We start from the raw sequence: 24,538 nt of genomic DNA, 5'->3' as shown, positions 1-24,538 counted from the left end.
TATAGCTTCATTACTATCAAAATGTGGGTGTTCTTATATGCATTTTTTCTAGTAGGCTATCTGTTCACATAAGGTGGATCAGTAAAATTTATTGATTATGAGCATTTTTCAGGTTTATTGACTAAAAAGCAGAGCAATCAGTTGTAAAGCGTGACATACTTGAAACCTACAAAGCAAAATGATACCTTCTGAGTTTTTACATATTTAGTAACTTATGCCGTGGGTATAAAGATAATCAGTACTTCTAAAATGCCTTTATTATGCAAACTTTTTTTAATGGTAAGATTGCCTTAATCTTTTATATTATTTTTTAATTCATTTTTGTACTACCGCTTTTTGGTTCTGATGGGGGCCATGGCTAATATTTAGATTATGATCCTCTAGCTTCTGGTAGTTCTTTAGAATGGTTGTTTGATCTTTACTCCAAGTGCTTTTGTATGGGGGTATTTTTCTGGTTTGTGTTTTGTTTATTTTTATTTTTATTTTTATTTTTTTGAGGAAGTACAGCTTTATTTTAACTGAGAAAATAATATAGTTAGATATCCTTACAAAAGAGCACACTAGCTGAACTGATTTCAGCCTAAATTTAGAGGGTTTTTCTTTTTGGAGAAGACCAGTGCCCCACAGTGAAAGGTCTGATTATGGTTTGTGTAGACTTGTAAGCAACCGTAATTTAGCAAAGTAAGGTACTACTAACGTTCCTGTTCTGTTTCTATAAAGCTTGGTGATGTAACAAAACTTGCCCAAAAAAATGAATATATCTGCTGTTTTTGAGAGAATTTACAGTGGGGTCAGCTGTGGCTGCATGAACCTTGAACCTTGTCTGCAACATAGACAAACATCCACTGAAGGGACAGAGGTGTTTATATGAAAGCAACCAGCTTTATGATGAACTAGGTGGAAGGAAGGAAAAAAAACAACAGCAACAACAAAAAACAGACATTCACCAACTTAAAAAGGATCTCTAGATCTTGCTGGAAGAAATTGTGCCCAGGCTCTTGAGCTTTTATTTCATTCTTCTACAAATGTCATGGGGAGATAACAGGTACTATGGGCAAATTGAAAGAACTCTATAGGGACATCACTCATAGGGAAATAACAAAGCAGATGTGTGGCTGCTTATTCCGTCTTTTTTTCTTTTTTTTTTCTTTTTTCTGTGGTTGTACTGAGTTGGTGAAAGATTTTCATCTGATATCAATACTGTTCATGGAGCTGCTGCTACTTATAAAATTGTATTTGATCTTTCAGCAGCGTACTTCAAGCTCAGTTTTCATAGGTACTGATTTTCCGGTTCAGCATTTGGTAACAGAATGATGTTGAGAGAGTTGAAGCAGGCATTTAAATGGAACATTAAAGAAATATTTGACAATGTATTTCACTGGGAATGCTGAATGTTCTGCTTTGTGCCAGTTCAAATGCCTAAAATAAGTTGATATAAAATGGCTTCTAGCTGCATTCATCTTTCACAAAAACAGTTCTTAGGTGAAATGAAGAGGAACGTAATCTTACTAGGTTTCGTTGCTTGCTGTAATTATCTCAAGTTTTTCTTCTGTGCTCCTTTTATCTGCTGCTTGTTGGTCTCAGGGTCACGCACAGTAGAGTGCCCATGCTGTTAGACATTTGCTTCTGTGGGTTGTTAACACAGGGTTTTAGCTACAACATGTCAGTTGTGCAGGCAAATGCATTTCCTGATGTGAATTTGGAATTGGTACAGTTAGATTTGAGGGCTTTCAGTACTTGTTTATTGTGGAATATGGAGGTGAATTGCAATTTACATCCTTTGAACAGATTAATTTAAAAGCAGCCTCTCTTGAACGTATTGCTAGTCCATGTTGAGTTCCTTCCAGTTTAAAGCAAAGTTACTCTTAGTTACTCAGTCTAGTCTTTAAAACAGCCTCTGCTTACACCAAGCCACACTTATGCATGGGCTAGATCTAATGAAATCAACAGCAGTTGTGCTGTAGTCTGAGGGAGCGGTTAGGAAACAGGTAAACAACAGTCTTCGTTATTTTTGTTCTGCTGGTAAAGGTCATTCAACAAACTGAGTTTATACTAAGTCAAATGTATAATGTGGTTCCAAAGCTTTGAAAGCCTAGCTACTGTATATTGTTCTAACTCAAAGCGTCTCTGCTAACAGAATCTCTAATCAAGAATAAGAATCTAAATCCTGCTTTGCTGACGCAGCTTGAAGCCTTTTTTTTTTTTTTTTTTTTTTAAGATCTCTCTGCCATTTGGCCGTCAATCTGAAGTAAAATGTTTTTGTTTTGCTGCTTTGGACTAAGCAGCAAAATCAGTTCGTGGTGCTCGCAAAGGAAACCCAGCTTGGAGTAATTCCTGTTTGGTCTTTCTGGAATTCAAAGTTATTTTTTAAAACTCTCAAGTGGGAAGAAATGCAAGGGAGTTTCACAAGCTGTGCCATGCAAGGCTGCTAAGGAAACATGCTCAAAAGAATGACTTCATGAGAGGGGAACTAATATTTTGACTTTTTTTTTAATTTCCCATGGGAAGGCTAATCTTTAAGAACACAGAATCCTCTGAGGCCAATAAAATTGAGATTTGAAGAAGCAAAATGCTGTTTCATTGTTAGGACCATAAAATACAGTTTGTTTTTATTGCATTTCTTTTTCCTTTCAGGAAGGCACTAGGTTTAACAGCTGTAATATATTATTCTAGCACCCCTTGTTGTTGGCTTTCCCGCTATTGTTTCACTTGCATTTTATCTTCAAGATCTCAGTCAGGTTAAATGTGCTTTCTTATTTTATGCAGATACTTAAAGGCATCGCACTGCAGCACTGCCCAACCTATTCCAGATTTGTGTTTTACTATCATTTGGTGACAATTTAGTTATCTTCCATTTTGCAAAGCAATAATAACATGTATTGATTTAAATGTAATGGAGCTAACATAACTGTTAATTGCTTATTGGCAGGACTTATTCCCAATTCTCTCTTTTTTTAAAGTATTACTCTGTTTAGGAATGGGCTAATAATATTATATTGTATGTGCGCATGTGTGATTGTGGGGGATGTTTATACACCTGCCAAGAAAGCATTGTCATGGAAACAGCTGTGGTTCATACATGGTCAATTCTAATCTAATGGTGTGAGGGATTGTTTTGTTTTCAACAGCTGTTTAATAACCAAGGTCTACTTGGACAGTTTTATTTATACTGTGGCTGTCAGTTGCTATCACAGCAGAGGATCAAGGAACCCAACAATGCTATGTGAAGGTTCATTAAGACCTCTCATGCATTTGAAGTCTAGTTTTAATTGTAATATCAAGATGGTGTGTGTTGTTTTTTTTAACAGATGCAGCTATATATGTTGTAATGACAGCACGAGTCCTTACATAGGCTTTAAAAAATGTTTTTTATGACTATCTTAAAAAAAAAAAAAAAAAAAAAGTGGGGAAAAAAGAAAACCCTATGCCCAAACTTCACCGCAGTAGTGAGTCCTGCATCCAGGTCATTTATGAAGACACTGAAGATAACTGGCCCTATAATGGAGCCCTGGGGTACCCCACTAGTGACTGGCCACCAACCTGATGTAATCCCATTTGCTGTAACACTTTGAGCCTGACCCACCATCCAGCTGTTCATTGTGTACTTGTCTAGCTGTATGCTGGACATTTTATCTAGAAGGATACTGTGAGAAACAGTATCAAAAGCTTTGCTGAATTCCAAAAAGGGTTTAAGATCTTTATCTCTATTACAGAAATATGCTAGTTAAGGTCATATGCAAACAAACATACTTTAGAAATGTCACAAAATGTATTTATTTAGTCAGTGAGTCTGTTTCCCTTTGAGTAGACAGGTGAGTTGTTTGTGTTTAGCCATTTCTGATTCTGTAGATTGTATCACAAATGGATTAGTGTAGTGCAGAGGTAATCTCAGCAAATGCTTTGGCATTTTAAATGCCTGTTAGTAAGCTGTTTTTAAAGAGAGAACCTCTATGTTAGCAAATCTCAGCGATGTTCTTAAGATACGTTTTTTGTAGTAGCAGAATAAAATCTTTAAAATCCAAGTATGTAATGTGGGTTTCTGTGCTCATTTTATGAGTGATTTTTTTCCCACTCTCAGAACATGTAGGTTGCTGAATGGGTGTTTTTATAACTTGAGCTGTTCTTCTTAAGGTATTTATGGATTTGAGGTCTAAATCTGTCTGAATGAAGAAAAATGAAAAAAGGTATTTTTTCTTCATGGGCAGGATGAAATTAATGTAATGTAGTCAAAGAGTAAGTAATGATAATTTCTGTTAAGGGATTTTTAAATCATTTTCAAACTACTTAGAGCAGAAAAACATGCTTTGAGACTTCTATACTTAACAGTCTAGTAGATCTATTGCATATATCTTTATCCTAATAATATCTTTTCAATAAAATAAGATTTTATTATTTTCCTTCCTATTTTTTTGTAAACTCCTCAGGTTCTGGATGAGATTTCTGAACATGGCATTAGAATTTACCAGCTCCCTGATGCAGATTCTGATGAAGATGAGGAATTTAAAGAACAAACCAGAGTTTTAAAGGCAAGTATCACTATTTCTCAATTTATTATTTTGCTGCAGTAACTATGCAGGCCTACTGTGTGCTAAAAATACTTCATTCCTTTATAATATGTATTGAAAAGTTTTCTTACATTTCAATACATTGAAAATGTTTTCTTTGTGAACTATAATCCTTTTTAGTCCATTTGCTTTGTCAGAGTTCCAAATGTAGTGTTACAACTTTTATTTTTTAAGTGTAAGCAACTGTTCACCAAGAACTGTGAGTTGCTGTCTGTTTTCTGACTCAAATGTTTTAACATGTAAGCAAAAGGGAATGTGCAGTTACTATACTAATTAACAACTTTCCTCTTGTTAGAATAGATAATAAGGGTTTTAATGAAGTCATTTCCTCTTTGTGTTGTGATACTTACAAAGATGCTTGAAGAACATATCTGAAATTCTCAGTCTCCAGATACTTTAATCTGAATCTGAAGTATGTTTCTGTTGGCTGTTTTCCATGCATGATGTTATGTCAGATGACACATTATGCCCAAACTGTATTTCAACAACAGTCAAGTGTTCCTAAAGCAAAGCGTCATTTCCTTTTCAAGTTCTGTTAAGACAAACTGATCCTAACAAGACTGCAGGTATTAATAATGAGAGGTTGCATTGTTCAGAATAGGATTTGTTATTTTTCTCACGTAGAAGGGTTTTAGTAAAATACGTTTGTCAACACTTCCTTTCCCTGTCTCCTGTCTGTTACTTATAATACTTCTGCACTTTCCTCAAAAGAAAAAAGCAAACAACTAAACCCACAAAAAAACCCATAGCCAATCAGAACTCAACACAGTAACTTGTTTTGCTTTGTCTCAACTAGGCTAGCATTCCCTTTGCTGTTATTGGATCCAATCAACTTATTGAGGTGAAAGGGAAGAAAATCAGAGGCCGTCTGTATCCCTGGGGAGTTGTTGAAGTTGAAAATCCAGAGCACAATGATTTCCTTAAATTACGCACAATGCTGGTGTGAGTAATGGTAAAATTATCCCATCTCCTGTGGTGATGTAATTCTGTTACAATGACTAGAGAGTCATAAGAACCTATATTCTTGAATTCAGTGGTTGTCCTGGTGGCAGTGTAGATTGACTTTTTTTTTGCATACTCCTGCAGCTTGATTTACTTCTATGATCCTCTGATCTGACTTAATGCAAAATTTAGAAAATATTTTCTTGTAAGATGCATTTAATAGCTTTTATATCTTATGTTAACTGCTTTTATGGCTTTACATGTACATTGAAGTTTTCTTATAGTGCAGTGGGTGGGGCAGATAGGTTTTTAAAATACAAAAATGATTGATTAATCTATGAAGATGAGTATTGTAAACGCAAAGCTCAGATTTCCTGCCAGCATGGGAAATCCTTTGTTAAATGCGATAACTTTCACCCTTTATGACTTCAGCTGATACAAATATTCTGCCAGTGTAGATAGCTTTAAATAATTTTTATGACGTCTCGGTATTGTTGCAAATTGAATTTTGTTGTGAATTTTGAGTTTTACTCTCTGCTGGGCAGGGATTGCCCTCTACTGGTCATCATTTCTAGCAAGCGTTTTCTTCTCTTTTGACAATTGAAAGTTATGCCATGTCAGCTGTTCCGTTAGCCAGGGAACGCTGCCTAGTTTTCAGTTACAAATTATAGCTAACAGCACTTAAGTGTCAAAAAATATTTTAGTAATTAATCTACCTTTTTAGATAATGGTCTTCACGAGGTTCTTGTGCTTCAGGCTCATGTAAAAAAAATCCTATAAAGTAATAACTGAACAAGAAAAGGACAGCACACTTTCTGTGTTTTAATAATATTGGTAGGACACCAAACTATGAATTCGAAGACCAGTGAACATGAAAGCAGTGTTCTGGTTAGCTTTATGGCAGACTTAGTGTACAGCAATTAATGTTCCAGTGAGTATATCCATTATATAAAATGAAAATGGAAGATAAAAGGGTGTTTCTCTTCCCTTTGACAAGAAGGACAAAATGTTCAATAGCCCTTTGCTCATTCTAGAACGCACATGCAGGACCTGCAGGAGGTGACCCAAGATTTGCACTATGAGAACTTCCGTTCAGAGAGGCTAAAACGAACTGGCAAGTAAGTATGTGTGTCCCTCTGGGCCCTGTTACTGGTGAGTCTCTTCTTTTCCTCTGTGGTATCTGACACTCTCATCCTCCTAACTAATCCTCCCCTGTATCTCATTATTTCTCATGAGATTTCAGTCTGTGGAGTTAGTGAAACATGTGATTATTTTCTTGAAGAGTTAAAACTTGCAAAGTGCCCTGCTAACAAACAGCTGGTCTTGTTTTGATATCCATTCCCTTTTCGCTATGCTTTCAGATGGAATTATGCATAGAGAAGCAATGGACTTGCAAGCAAGATAGGTTTTTATTTAATGATGTCTACCTGGAAAAACAATATGCCTCCTGGAGTTTGTTTTTATATAGGACACAGTCTATCTGATTAAGTAGAATGTTGCTTCTCTAGTAATTTCAGGACTGCCATGCTGGCTTTTTTCCTTATTCCTTTGTACTTCTTCATGTATAGCTACAGAGAGAAGTTGAGCCCAATTTTATGGTAGTCTTTTTTTTTAATTGTAAAGCTTCTGTCCTTGGCAGATTTGACGCAAAAAAAAAATCCACAACTATTCATGCTACATCTTTCTTGATAGCAACTATTTCTTCTCCATGTTTTACTTGTTAAGTATTCAGCTAAGCTTTTTGATCCTAGAGGAAAGGAAATAGCTTAAGCAGTTATTTCACAGCTGCTTTTATGAATGATTTTGTAGTATAGACAGGTGGCAGAGGAATCTTGTGACTTCTTCATTGCTATAGGATTTTTTTGCTGTTTAATCCCATTTTAAGAAACTGAAGAAGAAAATTAGAGGGTGGAAATAACAGAATGCAAAGTAGGCAAAGAACAGATAGAAGGTGGCATTTTTACAAAAGGGATGCCAGTGAGTTTAACAATGTCTTCTGTTCCCTGTAAGAAGGCATGCATGCTGTTTCATTGTTATATTAACTGAAATATGAGCCTTCAATCTGTTCTTGCAGACTTTTTCTTCTGTATCTTAGACCATCAATTCATTCTTTTGTCCAACAGGCCTGTTGAAGAAGAAGTTGTAGACAAGGATAGAATCCTCCAGCAGAAAGAAGCTGAGGTAAGGCAAAGCTTCTAAAACTTCTTGTTCTTTTATATAATATGCCATGCTCCAATTTCAGTATTCTGCATCAACTACTGCCCAGAGAGTGTAAGATGAGAGTTGTGAAAAATAAGACCTAATCTGAGCATACAGGCTGCCCATCCAAAGTTAATTGTATAATATGGATAGTAGGTAGTGTGTGGACTCCTGGTTGTGTAGGCAGGGTTTTGTTCTTTTCCAGTACATATGCTGATTTCTTCAAAGCATAATTTCTATTTTTTGTTAAGCGAAGAAGTCAATTTATATTTGTCAGCTACATGTGTTTTTTTCAACATATGTTGGGGTAGACTGGTAAACTAATGTCATTTCTGATGTTCATGATTTAGTACAACCATGTTAGCAATAAATTTCTCCATGCATTAAGTGGCTACAGAGTAGAAAAAGGTTACCAAGTCTTAAAAATCCCGTGATACAATTAATGTGCATGTTTTTTTCATTTCAGTCTCAGCTTGCAGCAGAAAACTCCTAATATTTCTTTTGTATCAGTCAATTTATGGATTTGATCTTTTCAGTCCCTGATTTCTTACTCTGCTTTCAAGTTACTGCTAAGCCTTTCAACCTAATATTTTTATTCTGAAGTTCTAAAGATTCAGAGATTGTTAGCCTAGTATTTAAATTCAAGTAGTACACTGCCAAGGCTTATGACTGCTTTCATTGTGGCAACACTTTCTGCCAACTGGAAGATATTTTTTTTTGTTGTTGTTGTTTTTTCCTATTTATCCTTCTTATATCCAATTCAGCTTGGATCCAAGTCCATAAATGGAGGACTCATGATTTAAAAGGCCGATGCATACATGCAGTGATTTAGAGTAAGAAATTATAAATAAAAATACAGGCAATTTTGTGTGTTTCTGAGATGAAACATTCAGACTCCAGTACACGCAAGCTAATGGAGCATAGTTACTTCAGTCTATGCATTTCCTTTTTCCTTTGTAGCATCCACATTTAAAAATAGCTAACCCTGGTTACCTGGCATGTTGACATAATCAGCTGCTTCTGCATTTCCTTTTAGGATTTTTTTTTTGTATTTATCACCATAACTAGTAGCTAATAATACGAATTATCAGAGAATAAATACGACAAACTTGAAATTGTGCAGTGATAAAAATGCAGCTATATTGTTGAAATGTGTTTAGGGCAGTGGAGCTTCTGCAAGTGTTCTGTACACAAATTGACTGCTTTGGATTCACTGACCTATGTGCAAAACAACAGCAGACCATCAGTTGACAGCAGAGAGTACTAGATGCTTTGGAAAGGTCAAGAGCATGGCTTGGAAATACTTTTTTATAATCCAGTGTTTCAAAGTTTCACGTGACACACTTAAAGAGTTTAAGTGATAACTGTTTCTCCTTATTTTATTTAAACTGAATTATACTTGCCTAACAGTTAAGTAGAAACTTAAGTATCTTTCTAGAACTATTTGTCTTCAGGTTTACACCTGAAAAAAAACTGCTGTAACCGTTTCTGCTGGAAACTGTTGATACAGTAAGCACATCATCATATACTGTTCTATGCTGACTGCTCCATGTGAACGAATATGTAGTTTTTACATGCATGTATGTAATGTAGTTCTTATATATTATGGCTAAGCAGGGGAAGTCTTGAATTTCTTGGAGGATGATCTCTGCATGTTCCCTCTGGGAGTAATCATCTCTGAATAACTGCTGCTGAAGTTGCAGAGGATTAGGATAGAACTTGAAAAAACAAGTAGATTTTTTAAGCTCTGCATTCTATTGTCTTGAAGAGATAAAGAGGCTTTGCTGAATCTTCTGTAGATAAGCTGGTATGAAATCCCTTCATCTCTGTATCGTCCCGATGGTTCGGACTGGGAAAAGTCTGTGGAGGAAAGAGGCACAGAGGAAATGGGTTTGCATTCCATGGCCTTTGCAGAGAAAACAAATATCCATTTCCCCTCCTGTTTTGCATTCCCATCAGTAACGGTGCTTGAAGTTCTATTTACAGTTTTTTAAGGTTTATATAACCTTGGAAGGAATGAATGCTTGGGTTAGTGCCAGGATCATCATTATCAAGGCATCACTTTTAAGTGATCTTTTATTATGCCAAAGGAAGTGGTCCCCAGTTCAGCAATTTGGAATAGCTAATCTGTCATTTTGGATTTATTGCTCAGTCTGGTTGTGCTTTTTCTTCATCTGCAAGTGATGATCTGTTTTTCTGAGCTGGGAAGTGAAAATGAGACTAAAGGTATCCACATTCCTTCCTGTAAACACGCTGCAGTTCAGATTATTTTGACATTGTGGTGTAAATGGGCGCCCAAACTTAGGAAAGTTTATAGTGTTGTGCAATACTTCTCCTACCCTGCAAATATCTTGTAATGAGAATCTTTCAAAGTTTTTTGAGAAGGAATGCTTCCAGAAAAATGTTACGGCTGTGATTATGTGAAAACAGCACGGAACAAGGTTTTTCTCTTTCCTCCCCTCCAGTGAGCTACTCAGAGACTTCAGGCTCCAGTGTCTTCAGAGGGGTTGGTCAACAATTGGTTGAATATGAGAGAATTAATCGCCATGTTAACATTTTCTTTGTCCTACTTCCTAAATTGTTTTTAGCCCTTTGGCAGTTGAGATCAAGAACTCTGCCATAGGTTTAGTATGGGAGCCCTCTCGGGGGCAGCCTGCAGTGCCAGGGTCTCGCAGCAGCCCCGTGGGCAGGTGAGGGTGTGCCAAATGCTTCCATGTGTCGGTAGCTGGCTGGAATTGCAGGTATTTGCGTAAGTATTTTCATGAAAGATAAGGTGAAAACTTTCATGTGGGGAGGCAGCGTGACTGCTGATAAAGGCCTCCAGACCTGACAGAAATAGAAACAGCTCTAATGTTTAATTTGGTTTTGTCGACCGTTATTACCCAAGGTAGGGGGAAGGAGGTGCACCTTATGCAGACTTCTGTGAAGTGAGTCCTGGGAGCACATCATGAGAAGATGGCCCTTAGCAGATGATTAGCAGTGGGAATCCCTTGGAGGCTGGAGTGAAGAAGATTTTTTTTGAGTAACTGCGTTTTTTGTCCTTTTGAGCTGTTCTTTGAAAGAACAGTCCTTGCTGCCCATGTAGCATGATGGCTGTGACCATAGTGACTTCTGTTATTTATAGTGTTAGCACATGCTATGAAAGTATACGTTTAGCTTTCTGTTAGCCGCTTTTCCAATGTGGCAACCTTATCAGGAGTATTTTTCTTGTCCTCAGTTAACAAGTTTAGTTCTACTCTTTGGTACTGAAAGTATTTTAAACCAACAGCAGCTATTGTGGGAACATCCTGGTGTATTAGAAAATTCAGTCTGCAGCTTCATTTTTCCATCTGGTCCTATTCTCGCAGCCTCTTCTGTTAGGAGCTTTTTATGTAAAAGCATGGACAGAAATAGTCATACTTGGTGTGGGGAGGAGAAGCGTGTCAGTGGGAAGTAAATAGTGTTCAGTTCTTAACATTGCTTTTCCTGTGATATCTGTGGGGTTGTCACTGAAGAGACACCTTGTTCAGACAGGAGCAGTGCTTGTCTGTATTCTGGGCAAAACATTACAGATGAAATCTTGTTGGCAAAGCTGTTTATTTGTGATTTGTATTAATGGTATGGAATCCGTTAGGAAGCTGTGTGATTCACTTTTAACTCAGTAACTTTCACTCTCATTTTAGAAGCTCGTGTCCTTTCTGTATTGCTACAGCAGTTGCATGTAATAGATACCCAGTAGTTACACAATAGATTAAACTAAGCTTTAGTCCTGACATAAAGAGTGAGTAAAGAAGGAAGGCACAGAAGAGCCAGTTTGTGAATTTTACAGTTGAGCTGCCAGGATTCATATAGTGCAAATGATTTTCTTAAGATATTTACGTGCATTCTCTCTGAACTCAGTTATTACTTCAAACTTCAGCATGGTCAGGTTTTAGTGTGTGGTATCAAGCATTACTCATAGGTTGCCTGTTAAGCATGTTGTTACGAAACGCATAGTTGTTTGATAAGGGCTCTTGAGAAGCTCCAGTTTAAGAACAAGAAACCATTCTGGATTGTTTGCATATCAAATGCTCAACAAAAGCCAAAACAAAATGCAGTGAAATACACTGGTTGTCTCTGGTAGATAGGTATGCTTAAATGTCTTTTTATTTTTCTTTATTTTTGGGCCAGCTTTCTCTTATTAAAAGGAGACATTAATGTCTTACTATGAACTAACAGCCATGGGATACAACAACGTGTTTAGTTTAACAGGTTTGTGTGTGCCTGAAGGTTTTCCTACTGAATTATGCTGAAAGCTTCAGCAACCTGCCATTATTTAACTAAGGGATAGGACTAACTCTTCACCAGTAGATCTCAAGAGCTCTACGTAAAAATGTAAAAATAAAATCTTACTCAATGGTGGAGCAGAGCAGATCTAATTTTTTGTCCTGTCTTAGATTTGAGTCTTCCAGCGTATGATTTCTTTCATGGTGTGGGCATGTTTGTGGCAATTAAGGTTAAGAAAATGTGAGACTCGGTGATGTAATCAAGTCTAAAAATACGATGTTGATTATTAGCAGAATGCTGTGTTTGAGCAAATATCCATAATACATGTGCAGCAGTATCTTTCACTGTGATTACTGAATGGCTGCTATTTTGGGAATATTTCAGGGCTCAGTTTCAAGTGCTCTTGGGAAGGAAAGTAGGCGAGCTTCCAATAGGCTGGTTTTATTCTGATGGTAAAGCTGCAGAGGGGAAATGCAAAAGACCAGGTGTCTTACATTTGTACAGGTTCATCTATGAAACTTTATTTTCCTGAACCAGGGAATCAACGCAACCCTTCATTTCTGAGACTTTCTGCTTTTCTTCCTTCCTGCAACAGTGTCATCTTTTTGATCAGAGGCCTTTTGACTGTTTAGCAGAAAGAGGTAGACGGATATATAATAATCACTACAGACTTAACTGTACCACGCTGTTCCTGTGTGAATCTTCTGTCAGGGTGTATCTGTGCTGTAGTCACAGGAACCTGAATTAGCCTTTCTCTGTGCTGCTGCAGCAAGAGATGTGTCCCAGTCTGAAGCCAGCTAGTTCTAGGCAAGCTCTGCTACCTCCAGCTATGCTCCGATCCCTGCACGTCTTTTCTCTTACTCTTTCCCAAACCCACATCTGAAGTAAGGCAAGAAAAAGTGATAGAGGCACCTTTAGCTTATTCTATCCCTGTTCCATGATGTTTCTTTGTGTTTAAAACAATCAAGACAGCTCAACACTGCATATATTTACTTGCACGCACACTGCAGATCATTCTGGATTGAATGTAATGAAGTAACTAGTATCTCTGTGGCTATTATGATTGCCTGGATGAAAATACAGTATAGTTGTTTACACAGTGCATTGTGAGTTGAAATGTTTCATCATCTTCCTCCCCACCTCCCCCCTTTCCCCCCCCCCCAAGAAGATTATCCTCTAAGTATTTATTCCTGAAGAATAAAGCTTAATGGCAGAGTATTAAAACAATACAATTATTCTTAGAATAATAAGCATTTGCTATGCAAGCAGCAGATCCATTATGTGATCTTCAGTTTGAAATGGCATCATTTTATACAGCGTGCATGGAAATTGCAGCCTATTTTTTCCAATTTTTACGACAGAACACCTGTTTATTTGTATACCAAATTAGAGGTATTTGCATATGCATTTTTAAAATCTGCCTTAGTGTTTCTTATTCTTTCTTAGGAATGTTAAGAAAGAAAAAATGAAAAAAAAAAAAAAAAAAAAACATGATATATATAAAAAAAAAAAAAGGATAAAAAAGGCATGATACATAACAAGCATTTTTTTATTACATGGAAATTAACTTGTCAGCATCCTAAGAAAATGTCTTTATGAAAAACAGTTATTTCCAAGAAAATGTCATCATTTAGATACTAAAAAACAAAAAAAAAAAAAATATGTTTATCCTGTCTTTCCAAATTTTATAAGCATCTTTCTGTGTTGCCTTTGAAGAAGTTTTTAAATTCTGTTGGCAATTTTGGCTGTTATTGTTTCTAAAAACTTGTGTAATTATCTGGTTAGCCACAAGATGAGTATTCATGAAGGATAGTGTGCTTTGAGTGCTTGTATCAGAGCAAAGCTTCTTCACCTCACTCAAGCATTGTATCTCTGTACATACATGATGGGAATGTTTTTTCTTTATCCTAGAATAAATATTAATTCACGGGTGCAAACAGCTGCAAACATTGCTAGCTTCAAAAGATTTGGATTTTATTGATTAATTCTCTTAAGTATTTTTACAAAACTCTTGTGAAAGTTGGATGTAATGCTCTAAAGAATCTGGGATAGGAGAAGCAAAGTGTTCAGTTATGTGATTGAATTTAACATTTCTAGCTTAAAAGGATGCAGATAGGATCTGCTTTGTACTATGGAAGAAAAAGATGTAAAATTTCCAGGATTTTGGACTCCATGTTGAAGTTTAAGAGAAATTGTCCTAAACATGTGGGTGTTTTTCTCTTACAGCTGCGCCGCATGCAGGAGATGATTGCACAGATGCAAGCCCAAATGAGGATGAAGCCCAGTGATGATTAAGATGTTTAACATCTGGATGCATCAGGTATGACTTTTCTGACATTTTACTCCTCCTACATAAGATTTTTGTAGTGACTGTTGTCAGTTTTGCACTTCTGTGGCACATCAGAGTGAGTGCAAAAATCTTGTAGCAAATACGGTTTCTTCAGAAATTCTGCTTTCTACAGCTTTTCTGGCAAAATTTCCCTTTTAAATGCAAGAATAAAACATAGAATATGAGGAATCTTGTTGCTTAATACTTCAGTTTAGTACTCCAGTTGTGATTGCTGGTCTTCTGGAATGTAAAGCTTGAATAAAATGGATTATATTATCCCGTATGACCTTGTGGCAGCTGCCAACATTCCAAGCCTAAAATAAGGAGATTTTTGTTGCCTTTATTTGAACCTTCAGTCTTCCTGTTTATATTAAATAAATAAATAAAGAATCTCCTAAGGAACAAGATTACTTACTGGATTCCTGTTTAAGCAGAAGTTGATGGTTTTAATGGTATGTGTACTGTGATCTTTCAGTGAAGTAGTTAAGGGAAAGAAGTCATTCAGACTTAGGTTTCTTACTCTTACAATTCCAAATCTTGTGGGCAGGGGAGTCTTCGCATCAAGTCTTCCAACTTTCATACTAAGATATATATTCCCACAGCTGGAAATTTAAACCCTGAGGTTAATTTGTGGCTGACTGTGCACCGTATGTGATATCAGTGTCTGACATAAAGCTCTCATTTCCTCAGACAGGAGCTGGTAATTATGCAGACTGTTAAATATTTTAGCTTGAACTGAAGGTCCCAAGATTTCTTGCTGACTTTATCATAAGGCCAGACTCTGGCATCTTGTGATAAAAGCTGTTTGATGCAGGAAACCTGATATAGTGTAAATTACTATTGCTATTTGCAAGCAAGCTCAATTATTTCTGTGACTTACAAATCACATTTAATAACATGCATCCTTTAAACTTATATTTGGTAAGAAAAAAGCACCCTAAGTCTAATTGCCTTGTCTATAGTTGCTTGCAGAGCATAGGATGTCTGAAATTGGCATCTGAGGGCTCACAGTAAGGGTTAGCCGGCAATGGCACCAGATTCCATGTGTTTCACAGCTTCTGGCAATACTGAATATGGTATTTATGAAAACAAATTGCAGCATGGTGTGTCCCAAACTGAATTCGCAGCCATGGCTACATAAGTAAACAAAGTTCTGAGCGTGCTTATGTGTGTCCAAGTGAAATTTGATTTTTTAGATAGTTTACTAATCTGAAATACATCTTGGATCACTAAATATATTAAGCAGGAAATCTTTCCAGGTTAGGCTATGTGATCTTGTAGTGATTTAGTTTGAACCAAATAATAAGTTTGAAATAGTCAATATGAAAAAAGTTGAGAAGGATTTGAGTGACGTCTTCATGTGCAAAGGTCCTCCTGTTTTTTTTTGGAATCTGCTAAGCTAGATTTCTGCAGCTGCTAGGGAAATTGTATTGTTTGATAGATTGCTTTCAGGAAAGTGTTTTGAAAACTTCTTGTAACCTTTCAGATATTGATTGATAGACTTTAATATAACTCGTTGGCTAATATGCACAGTCAGAACTGCAGCTGCAGTCCTGCTAAACTGGAGTCTTGCTGTATGAGCCCATCAGTACGCTGAAGTGAATCCTCATCAAGAACTTATCCCTAGGGAAGTTTTCTCTCATGTATGTTAACTGGCTTCAGATAAGGAGGAATGATGATTTCAACCTCCACTATTCCCATCAAATTTATTTGTGCTGTTCTATTGAATACATTATTTCCAGAGAAAGCAGGAAACCTGTAATTAACACAGTAGTTAACAGAACAGAAATGTCAACACGTATCAAAATATACTTGGTATCTTTTTGTTCTATCTCAGCTTATCTCGAGCATCTCTTAGGCTCTAGTTCTACGAGAATTTAAGTATTAGCCTCTGACAGTACTGCTACTGGAAGCATTCTCTCTCTTCCTGTTGCTTTTTTGCACTTATCTTTACACTGAGAAAAATAAGTAACTTCGTGGACAACATGTGAAGTCACTGTTATTATTTTGGGCAAATACATATTTATACATTTTCTTCAGAAATCCTTTAAATCTCTGTAAAGCTTGCACAAAGGTGTTTTCAGGTATTTTTGGAAAAAGAACACTGTGGTCTAAGTGTCTTCATGGGTAAGAGCTGGGCAGTGAACAGCTGGAAAATTAAATGCGGTGATGTCCGAATTTGTGAAACACCCACCCACTTCTGGCCTTCAGATGTACTTTGGGATGGGGTGGGGAAGGTTGCTGAATGTTTTGGGGCTTTCCGTAGAGTCTGGCATTGCACGATGATAAAGGTGAAATCAGATTTTTGCCCCGAAGACCAGCAAGTCTGTATAGCATGAAGTGCTGTAAAGAAGGGATGACTGGAAGGAAGGTCTGGTTTATCTGGTCATTATTATCATTATTGTTATCATTATTTGAATAGAGGTGTCTTTAAAGGTTTATGGAAGGAGTGAAGGGAGAACTGACTTCAGGCAGTTTCCTTTGGTTTCCTTTGCTTTCAGGCTAGTGTAAGAGAAGCATGGGGGAGTGACATAGGTGAAGGTTGTACACAGTGGGCTGGTTTTTTTTTTTTTTTTTTTTTTTTTTTAAAGTAGACATCTGCGGGGAAGTGAAGAAAAGCACTGGTGGAGACTGAGGAAAGGAAGATGATTTTGTGGACAGTAGCAACCATAGTGCCAAGTGCAGTTTTTGACACAAGTCTGAGAGTACTTACTCTACATGATAGTGGTGATTAAGAGCTTTTCAGAGCAGTTTTCCACCTAAATATTTTCTACAAATCGTGCACGTAGAGCTGTTTGTAGCAGGCAGTGAGAGCACAGCCAGACGTGAGAATAAAGGTAGAATAAGCAGGAACCATTTTTCCCCTAACTGTTGATATGTTAGTCTTATGAGTCCATGTGGAGCACAATAAAGACTTCAGGACAAGTTTAATTTCCACATTTCTTGCTTCCAAAATGCAAGACTGCTGTAAAGTGGAGGGGCTTATTGCTTCTTACATTAGGCAGCTCAAATGAAAGCTCAGAGAGAAAGGAGGTGAAGATCTGAAGTTACCAGAAAATAAAACAAAAAAATGCGGTTTAATTTTTGGTTCCAATATGAAATGCTTCTCGCCTGTTGAAGTAAGTCTGCAGTAACCCTAACAGCATATTTACTAGTTTCTGAACCTATCTCAGATGAGCAACTGTTATGAAAAGCTGCAGTTATTTTTGTAAAGTGAGATGTTTATTGATGCTTTTTTTTCCCCTTCCTTTTCTGTTTCTGAAAGTGTGGGTCTTTGCAATCTGTTTTCCTCTTGTTATTCTTACAAATCTGAATCGTCTGTCTGGTACACAGCTTCAAGATCACAGTGGGACAGAGCAGTAACAGAAACCAGGCAATGGAAAACAAATATAGCCAGCTGGAAATACAGTTATGGTTAGGGAAATGTATTTTTGGGGAAAAAAGGCATTTTAAAATATCTGTAGGATGTTAATTCTTTAGTAAAGCTCGTGATTTCCATGAGTACTTTAAAGCGTTCTGAGCTCCCTAACACTGTTCTGATTCTAGATAAGAACTGCTCCGAAGGCCCCAAACAGCCAGTTCTTTAGTTCTTTCAACCTATGAATTGACAGCATTTAACAGAGCTCCACAAAGCATTGTCATAGCAACCAGCCTTCTAAAATGATGCTGCTGAATGCCGAATTGATCTGATGAGAAATGTCATTTGAGGAAGTAAAGATCATGTTGTAGTTTTTGGCAGCTGAAATTGAAAGCCTAGAGAATGTGGAGCTTTGGCAAAGTTGTACTATTTGGAACAAGCACCTGGCACTGCCGGGGGATGTTTCTCTAGCCAAAAACTGGCCTAGCGGAGCGCTGTCATTCTCCAGCACTTTCCAGCTCTTTGAACTTTGGAGTTGTTCAACAAACCCTGCATTGATGGATTAGCACAAATTTTAGTTTCCTTTAGACTTGACTTCTGATTTAAAATCAACATTTTCCCCTTGCTATTGTACAGCACTGACTTGGTGTGGCTCTGCAGGACCTTGATGTTAACTCAGATACAGAGATCTCAGCAGTGTCCGTAAGAGCTGCCTTGGGGCTGGTGCCTGCCCACTTGGAGTTGGTGCCTGCCTGCCCTTGTGCATAATGTGGAGACAGCTAGGCATACTTACAGGTTATGGACATTACATGGCTTTTAATCCTCATCATAGAGAATGACAAAGCTTCCATTTGAACTCTTTCATCTAAAAATATCTGACACCTCTCTATTAGTCCATACTGCTCTCAACCGGTAGATCAGTCGTCTTCCACTTGCAATCCAGGAATTTAAGAAGAGGTGATGTTGTGCTTGGATTGTGACCTGGGCTGTTCTACACTATCTCTGCTTGTGGATTTTGACAGAAAATAATCAGTTCAGCTCTTCCCAGTAGGAAATTAGGTAGCACTTTGTTGAAGTGGTAGTCTTCAAAACACTGTACAGAAAAAATACGTATTGTTAATATGGTAAGACTGAGGAGTTAATCAGGTCGGTAAACCTGCTGTACCTACACATGGTCTATTTAAAGAACCTCGCTTGGGTTTTCTTCTCTGTACAATTTCTGTATGCAAAACTTCCTGGAATTTGTCAAGACCTATTTCAATAAGGAATAGAAATGATGTCTCATTTCTAACTCTTAGGATAGATGCATCTTGAAAATTGCATTCCCATTGAGACCAATTTCCAGAACTGCTCTGTTCCCTCTAGAGGAGAGCAGAGAGAGAAACGACCCTCCCACCTCCCCAGAACAAAAACAGTCTCCATTTTGCAGACTTAAAAGCTTTCCAAGGAATACGATGAGTTTGCAAAATGTAAAATGAAAACAATTGAAACACCCAAAAGCAAATTTTCTGATAATTTCACATAATTACACAAAAATGTAAGTAAATAGATTCATGCAAATTGCCTTGATTTTTGCCAAGTGATCCCTGAATAGAGAGCAGATCAAATCAAATTCCTAGCGGGTCCCTGCAGAAATCCTGTGTTTGTGGGGAAATGTCAGAGTGAGTGGAAATGCCTTTTATTTTATTATTATTATTATTATTTATTTTTTTTTTTACTAGTATGTACATGCCCTGGGAAAGATTAAGGCCACAGTGCAGTGACATGTACAGTTCCTGTGAATATGCAGTGGTACCTTGCATTCCTGCCTCTGAAAGGCTTGATTTCTCAGGAATGATACAATTTAAGTATTTCCACCTTTTATTATATCTCAGTGACACTCTGCACTGGATGCAGAGGGTGAAGGGAAGCACTCACTGCTAGAGTTTTGTAGGCACTAGCAGGCCAAGGAGGGGAGCACGCAGACTTACTAGGGCTGTGCCAAGGCCTGACGTGTTATCGTGGTGGGCCTCTAAATGCTTCAGGCAGCTTTTTACTCCATAAGCATTTTCAGAGAAACTTTTGTAATAGTTGTGGAGCTTGGAGCCTCATATATATGTGACTCAGTGCACATTAAGCCTATTAGCACATTAAATTAACTGATAAATGTTGGAAAACAGTTCAAAAGCCAGTTTTGTAACTGTATAGTTGGCTGATGGCATTTATTATGGAGAAATAAAAGGTGTTGCTACAGACTAGCAAAAGGAAATGGAACAAACTTGAAGCATGAGACTCACCAGAGAATGACAAATTTAACTATAACCCAAACTGAGGTTGTAACAACATGAATCAAAAGTAGCAAACAACAGGATATTGGTTTTATCTAGTACTTAATGGTTTTGTTTTTCCAGGAGTTCTAATAAAGGTTCCAGATTTTTTTATTTTTTTTTTTTCTGATACAGAAGCTCCAGGGTTTAACTATAAAGCACAAGCCTTGTGGAAAGACTCAATTTTTCAAAGCTCTTGCTAGGGGTTGGAAAGCAAAATGGTTGTAGCTGCAACATAAAATGGGTGATACTTGAAGAAAAAGAATTTAGGTCAGTAAGAAAATGTAACTGGTTATAAAACTTCCCTCCCTGGGAACTGAGGACTCTAGGGGGAGATGTGTCAAGCTGCCCTGTGTTACAGTGGTGTCCTTTGAAGCAACCGAAGGGGGGCAAAACAAGCCTGTTCCTTCCAAAGTCTTCTGAAACCTTTACAAATGTAGGATAATCAGTGTTCTGAAGATGTGCATCAGGGTGCATGTGTATGTAGTGCTGGCTAGGCTCCTTTCTGGTTCTGTTTTAGTGGCATACTGCAGAAATGTGTTTATTGCGTTACATCAAATAACGGGGCTTCATGTTGCAGGTGGAGGCATTTAATAAAGATACGTATGGGGGAGTCTTCATGCATAAAAGTGGAGATAAAATCTGTAATGAACACTATCAACCTAATGTCTCATAAGGTATTGCATCATGAGGAGATTAGGAAGAAAGCAGTGAAATGAATCCACACTGAAAACACACAAGCATACTTCGCCCAGTGATGTTGCACAAGCATAATAACAAAAACAGATGCTGCATTGCTGATGTTGGTAACACCAACACGCTTGTGCTTATAACCAGAGCCTTCACGTTTATTGGGAACTCCAGTCTTTTTGTGAAATCAGTTACCACCTCCTCTTGATATGCCTTCCATATCAGGAATTTAGTTTCTTTTTCATATTTGACCTAACAGTGTAGCATGAGGGTAGTTTTGCATTTTAATATCGAATATGGTTAGCAATGCATGGACTCTGGCTTTAAAGCTTACTGCTGGCTTGCTTGTTCTGGTTACGTGAAGTGATGGCCTACTTGAGATGTTAGGTAACTGCCATTCTCACAGTGGGAATTTTTTTCAATACATAAACAGCAAAGGACCCCAATTGTCAGCTTCCTTTCCTTGTTATCCCAACTGTAATCAGTAAGTGCAGTCTGGATGGGTGTTGCACCGTACTTTCCTTGGCACAGCAATGTTTTCTAGGGTATTTCTTTATTTCCATGCAGATGAATGTTTCAATTAAGCTGTTTTTTCCTCTTGTGAATAAGTACTTTTGGGACTAGAGAACCAGAGGGGTCTCCCAACTTCTAAACCTGCCACGGCTTTTTTAAGCAGGGCTTAATTTTCAGGAGAAGCTGGAATTCTGCTTTCTTGGTAGCAGCCTTTTCAATTGGCAAGTGACTGCAAAGACATCCAGAACTGGTCATTTCTGAAGTGATAGCTCAATATCCCTGCCTCCAGCCACGTCAATCAGTGCTGCTGTATGAAGCCTTGGGAAAATGGTTGCTTTCCTGTTTTACCTAAGCAGTGTCATAAGAGTGTTCATACGTAATATTAATCTTGCTGCTTATTTTTAGCCATGTTTAGATGATATTTTTTTTTAATTCAGTTTTTGTCATCACGAGTAATGCTTCACATAACAGGCGGCAGGGGCTGATCTCTTGTGTTACTGTTTGGATGAGCCCTAACAGTGCTCGTGTTCTCACAGGCTAGAGGGAGTGTGGGTGCCTAAGAAAGTATGCGACTAAAAATAGATTCTTGTTTGTGCTTTTATTAGACATTTGTGATAAATATCTGGGGCCAAACTGCGTCAGGAACTCGCCGTAGTCATCAGCCAGCTCAGTCGATCCAGTCCTAGCACAGGTCTCTGCAGCTGCAACTTGGTGCCCTGCTCCCTGCGTTACGCTGCTTGCTAGGAGGGGGTCAGAATGCCAAAAACGCTCCGGTGCTGAGAATTTGTCAGTTCTAATGCTCTTTGTTTTCCACTTTCGTTCACAGCAGTATACACTTCTCTAAGTGGATGGGTGCTCTGTTTTCTTTGACCAAGTGGTAACGTTCAAATGCAAGATGCCGCAGATCAAGACCTGCGTTAAAACAAACACAAAGTCTGAAGATTGTGTTGTAAAACTGCTTGTTTTATATATTCAATGTTAATCAAGTTATATTGTATCTTTTTTGAGTACTTTGGTAACACTGTCTTCATACTTATCAATGTGTTTTTATTATCCTTCCTATACCTTTTGATACAGAAATGCATAGAGTACGCTGTTTGGGCTAGTCATTGTGCTGGGTTTAAGGAGTTAATCGTGTATCTGCTAGATTCTTCTGAACCGTTTTGTGATTAATTCTAAAAGACTTTGTGGCCTGTTTACAGTAAATGTATGTGTTTGCACAGTATCGTAACTTTCACTTGCTATTTTAAGCCATTCTGTATTGTATCAGTTTCTTCATAACTTTCTCTCTGATCCAATTACTTTTTAAGCTTCCTCTCTGGTGACTTGTGTTTGTGTGATGTATGAGAAAATATACAAACATGGACCATACACCAGTGATGCAGAGAAGCTGGCTCTTCTAAATCATCGTGCCTTAAAATATTGTGAACACTATGCATGCCAGAGATTTCTGTGGATGCCTCTGAAGATGTCTTCAGGTCTCAAGTATTGCTTGCAAGAATTCCTACCACAGGCATTTTTCTCTCAGCTGAGTGATGGCATGTACCGAACCTTTTATATACCATGACACTAATTTTCATTGAGGTTTTGTAATAAATGTATGGATGTGGAAAAAGTTGAATTTTTGCGGTGTTTCTTGTTGTTTTTAGCTGTTTTTGCAAAGTCCATTAGGCATCTTCTGACATTGCTTAGGTCAGTAAATACATTGGAAAATCTGATCACGCACCTTCGTGTAGGAATTCATGAATGTTGCTGTTTCCTGTATGTCGTTATAGCTCTTTTGCATGCTTCTGTAGTCTTGTGTGTATTATATACACGTAAGTGTAAATTATCTTGCAAATGTGGGATTAAGGTACTTTGTCTTCTGTACTAAATTGGAGCACCTTTCATGTAGGTATTAGCCCTAATTCTGCTGTCTAGTGATGACTGTTTGATCAGGATAGACTCAAAGTTTGCATCACAGGGAAGTGTATCTGGCCTGTGTTCAGAGTTAAACTGCATAAAATGGACGTAATGTTGTTATCTTGGCTACTGTATTAAGTTGAAAGAAGAACTGAGGTGACAGCTTTGTTCTGAGATGCAAAGCCTCTGCAGGACTTACGGAGATTTGAATTTTAAGCATGTCTGTCAAGAGGGCCAAGGTGAGAGATTTAATTGTGATTTTTTTTTCTCATTAATTGTGCCCAATTATGTTTGCCTTTCTTGGTTTTCTTCCAGAGTTCTGCATCATATTTTGCAACCTTCTTAAAATGATGCTGTCCATTTGTACTTGTGAAAGCCAGGACAGCCACACCCTTCCTGAGAAACCAAGACATTTAGTTGCAGACTGCAGTAGTTTTTTAAGCAAGGGTAACATGAAAGGTTCATCTTTCAAGAGAAACTGGCACAGTAGGGAAGCAGGCTTTCAAAAGCATCTTGTCTTTAATTTTATTAAAAATTGAGCTTTTTTTTCCCCTCTCTTTTCAAAGCAAGGCACCTAGGATCAGTGTCACAATTCTGGTGTGGGAAGCCTTACTGACCAGTAGCAGCCACTGATCCTGATCAGTCTGTGCCTCCCTCTGGCTTGTCCATTCCAGCTGGAGCATTTTGTCTCAAAACCAGACTCAGTATTACTGATACCTTACCTGAGTGTTTTCCTTTCTACATGGACTTAATTCTTATGTCACTTCTTTGATACTGTCTGATGTTAATCTTCAGTTACTTTTGAACTTGGTTTTGTTAAAATACTTCAGAGCTGAAAGGGGGATGTGTTTGTTAAGCTGTCTGCTGCTGTGAAGATCTCTGGAGAGATGGCTCTGACAAGAGCCTAATTTTGGACCTTCCATTTGCACTCTGTTGGCGTTGGCAGTGCCCCGGCTGTGGAAGACAATCCCATTTTCTCTGTGAATTCCATCCAGGCCTTCTCCAGGCAAATATTTGCCAGCAGTGGGACAAAGTACCCGCAGGTAACTGTTTTAATGACTCTGTTTAGGAGGATCAAGAAGCAGGCAACTGCAGTCCTTTCAGTCTTCATTAGTTTTAAAGCACTGTGGCAGACTATTATACAACTCATGAAAGGCCCATTGGATTGTTGGTGCCTTTAATTGTGGTGTGGAGTCTCTAATGGTCTGTGGCTGTCTAGTATTTAAAATAGAGGAAATATGCTAACAGCTACATGAAATATTTTCTCTGATGCTTTGAATCAATGGCTAAAAGCAAGTTGGGAACAAACTAATGAGTTTTTAAAATATCCATGCCTCGGACTGCCAGCTTCTGCTTTGGGATGTGAGGTGTGCTTTCAATGAGCAGGTGGAAGACATGACAATATAGATGCTGGGGTGACCATGGGGGTGTGAAAAGTTAGTGTTGTGGCATCGGTGTCAGGTTTGTGTTAAGGCAGGGCCCTGTCCTT

General features: G+C 37.8%; 1 protein-coding gene across 5 annotated transcripts in view; it reads left to right on the top strand.

Moving 5' to 3' along the window:
• Window positions 1-22,768, top strand: part of LOC311446069 (septin-2) — a 38,404-nt gene extending 15,636 nt beyond the window's left edge. For 4 of the 5 annotated variants that reach the window (XM_084538813.1, XM_084538814.1, XM_084538815.1 and 1 more), the window contains exons 8-13: window positions 4,425-4,526; window positions 5,362-5,507; window positions 6,542-6,625; window positions 7,631-7,688; window positions 14,178-14,271; window positions 21,974-22,768. In XM_084538813.1, coding sequence (XP_084394939.1) covers window positions 4,425-4,526; window positions 5,362-5,507; window positions 6,542-6,625; window positions 7,631-7,688; window positions 14,178-14,246 — 459 coding nt within the window. In that variant the 3' untranslated portion in view covers window positions 14,247-14,271; window positions 21,974-22,768. The remainder of the gene's footprint in view (window positions 1-4,424; window positions 4,527-5,361; window positions 5,508-6,541; window positions 6,626-7,630; window positions 7,689-14,177; window positions 14,272-21,973) is intronic. The other variant, XM_084538817.1, reaches the window with a different exon arrangement.
• The last annotated feature ends 1,770 nt before the right edge of the window (window positions 22,769-24,538 follow it).

The sequence above is a fragment of the Aythya ferina genome (assembly GCF_964211825.1).
Source record: "Aythya ferina genome assembly, chromosome: 17".
NCBI lineage: Eukaryota > Metazoa > Chordata > Aves > Anseriformes > Anatidae > Aythya > Aythya ferina.
The sequence above is the reverse complement of the archived record's forward strand: the minus strand, read 5'-3'. Positions and strand labels throughout refer to the sequence as shown.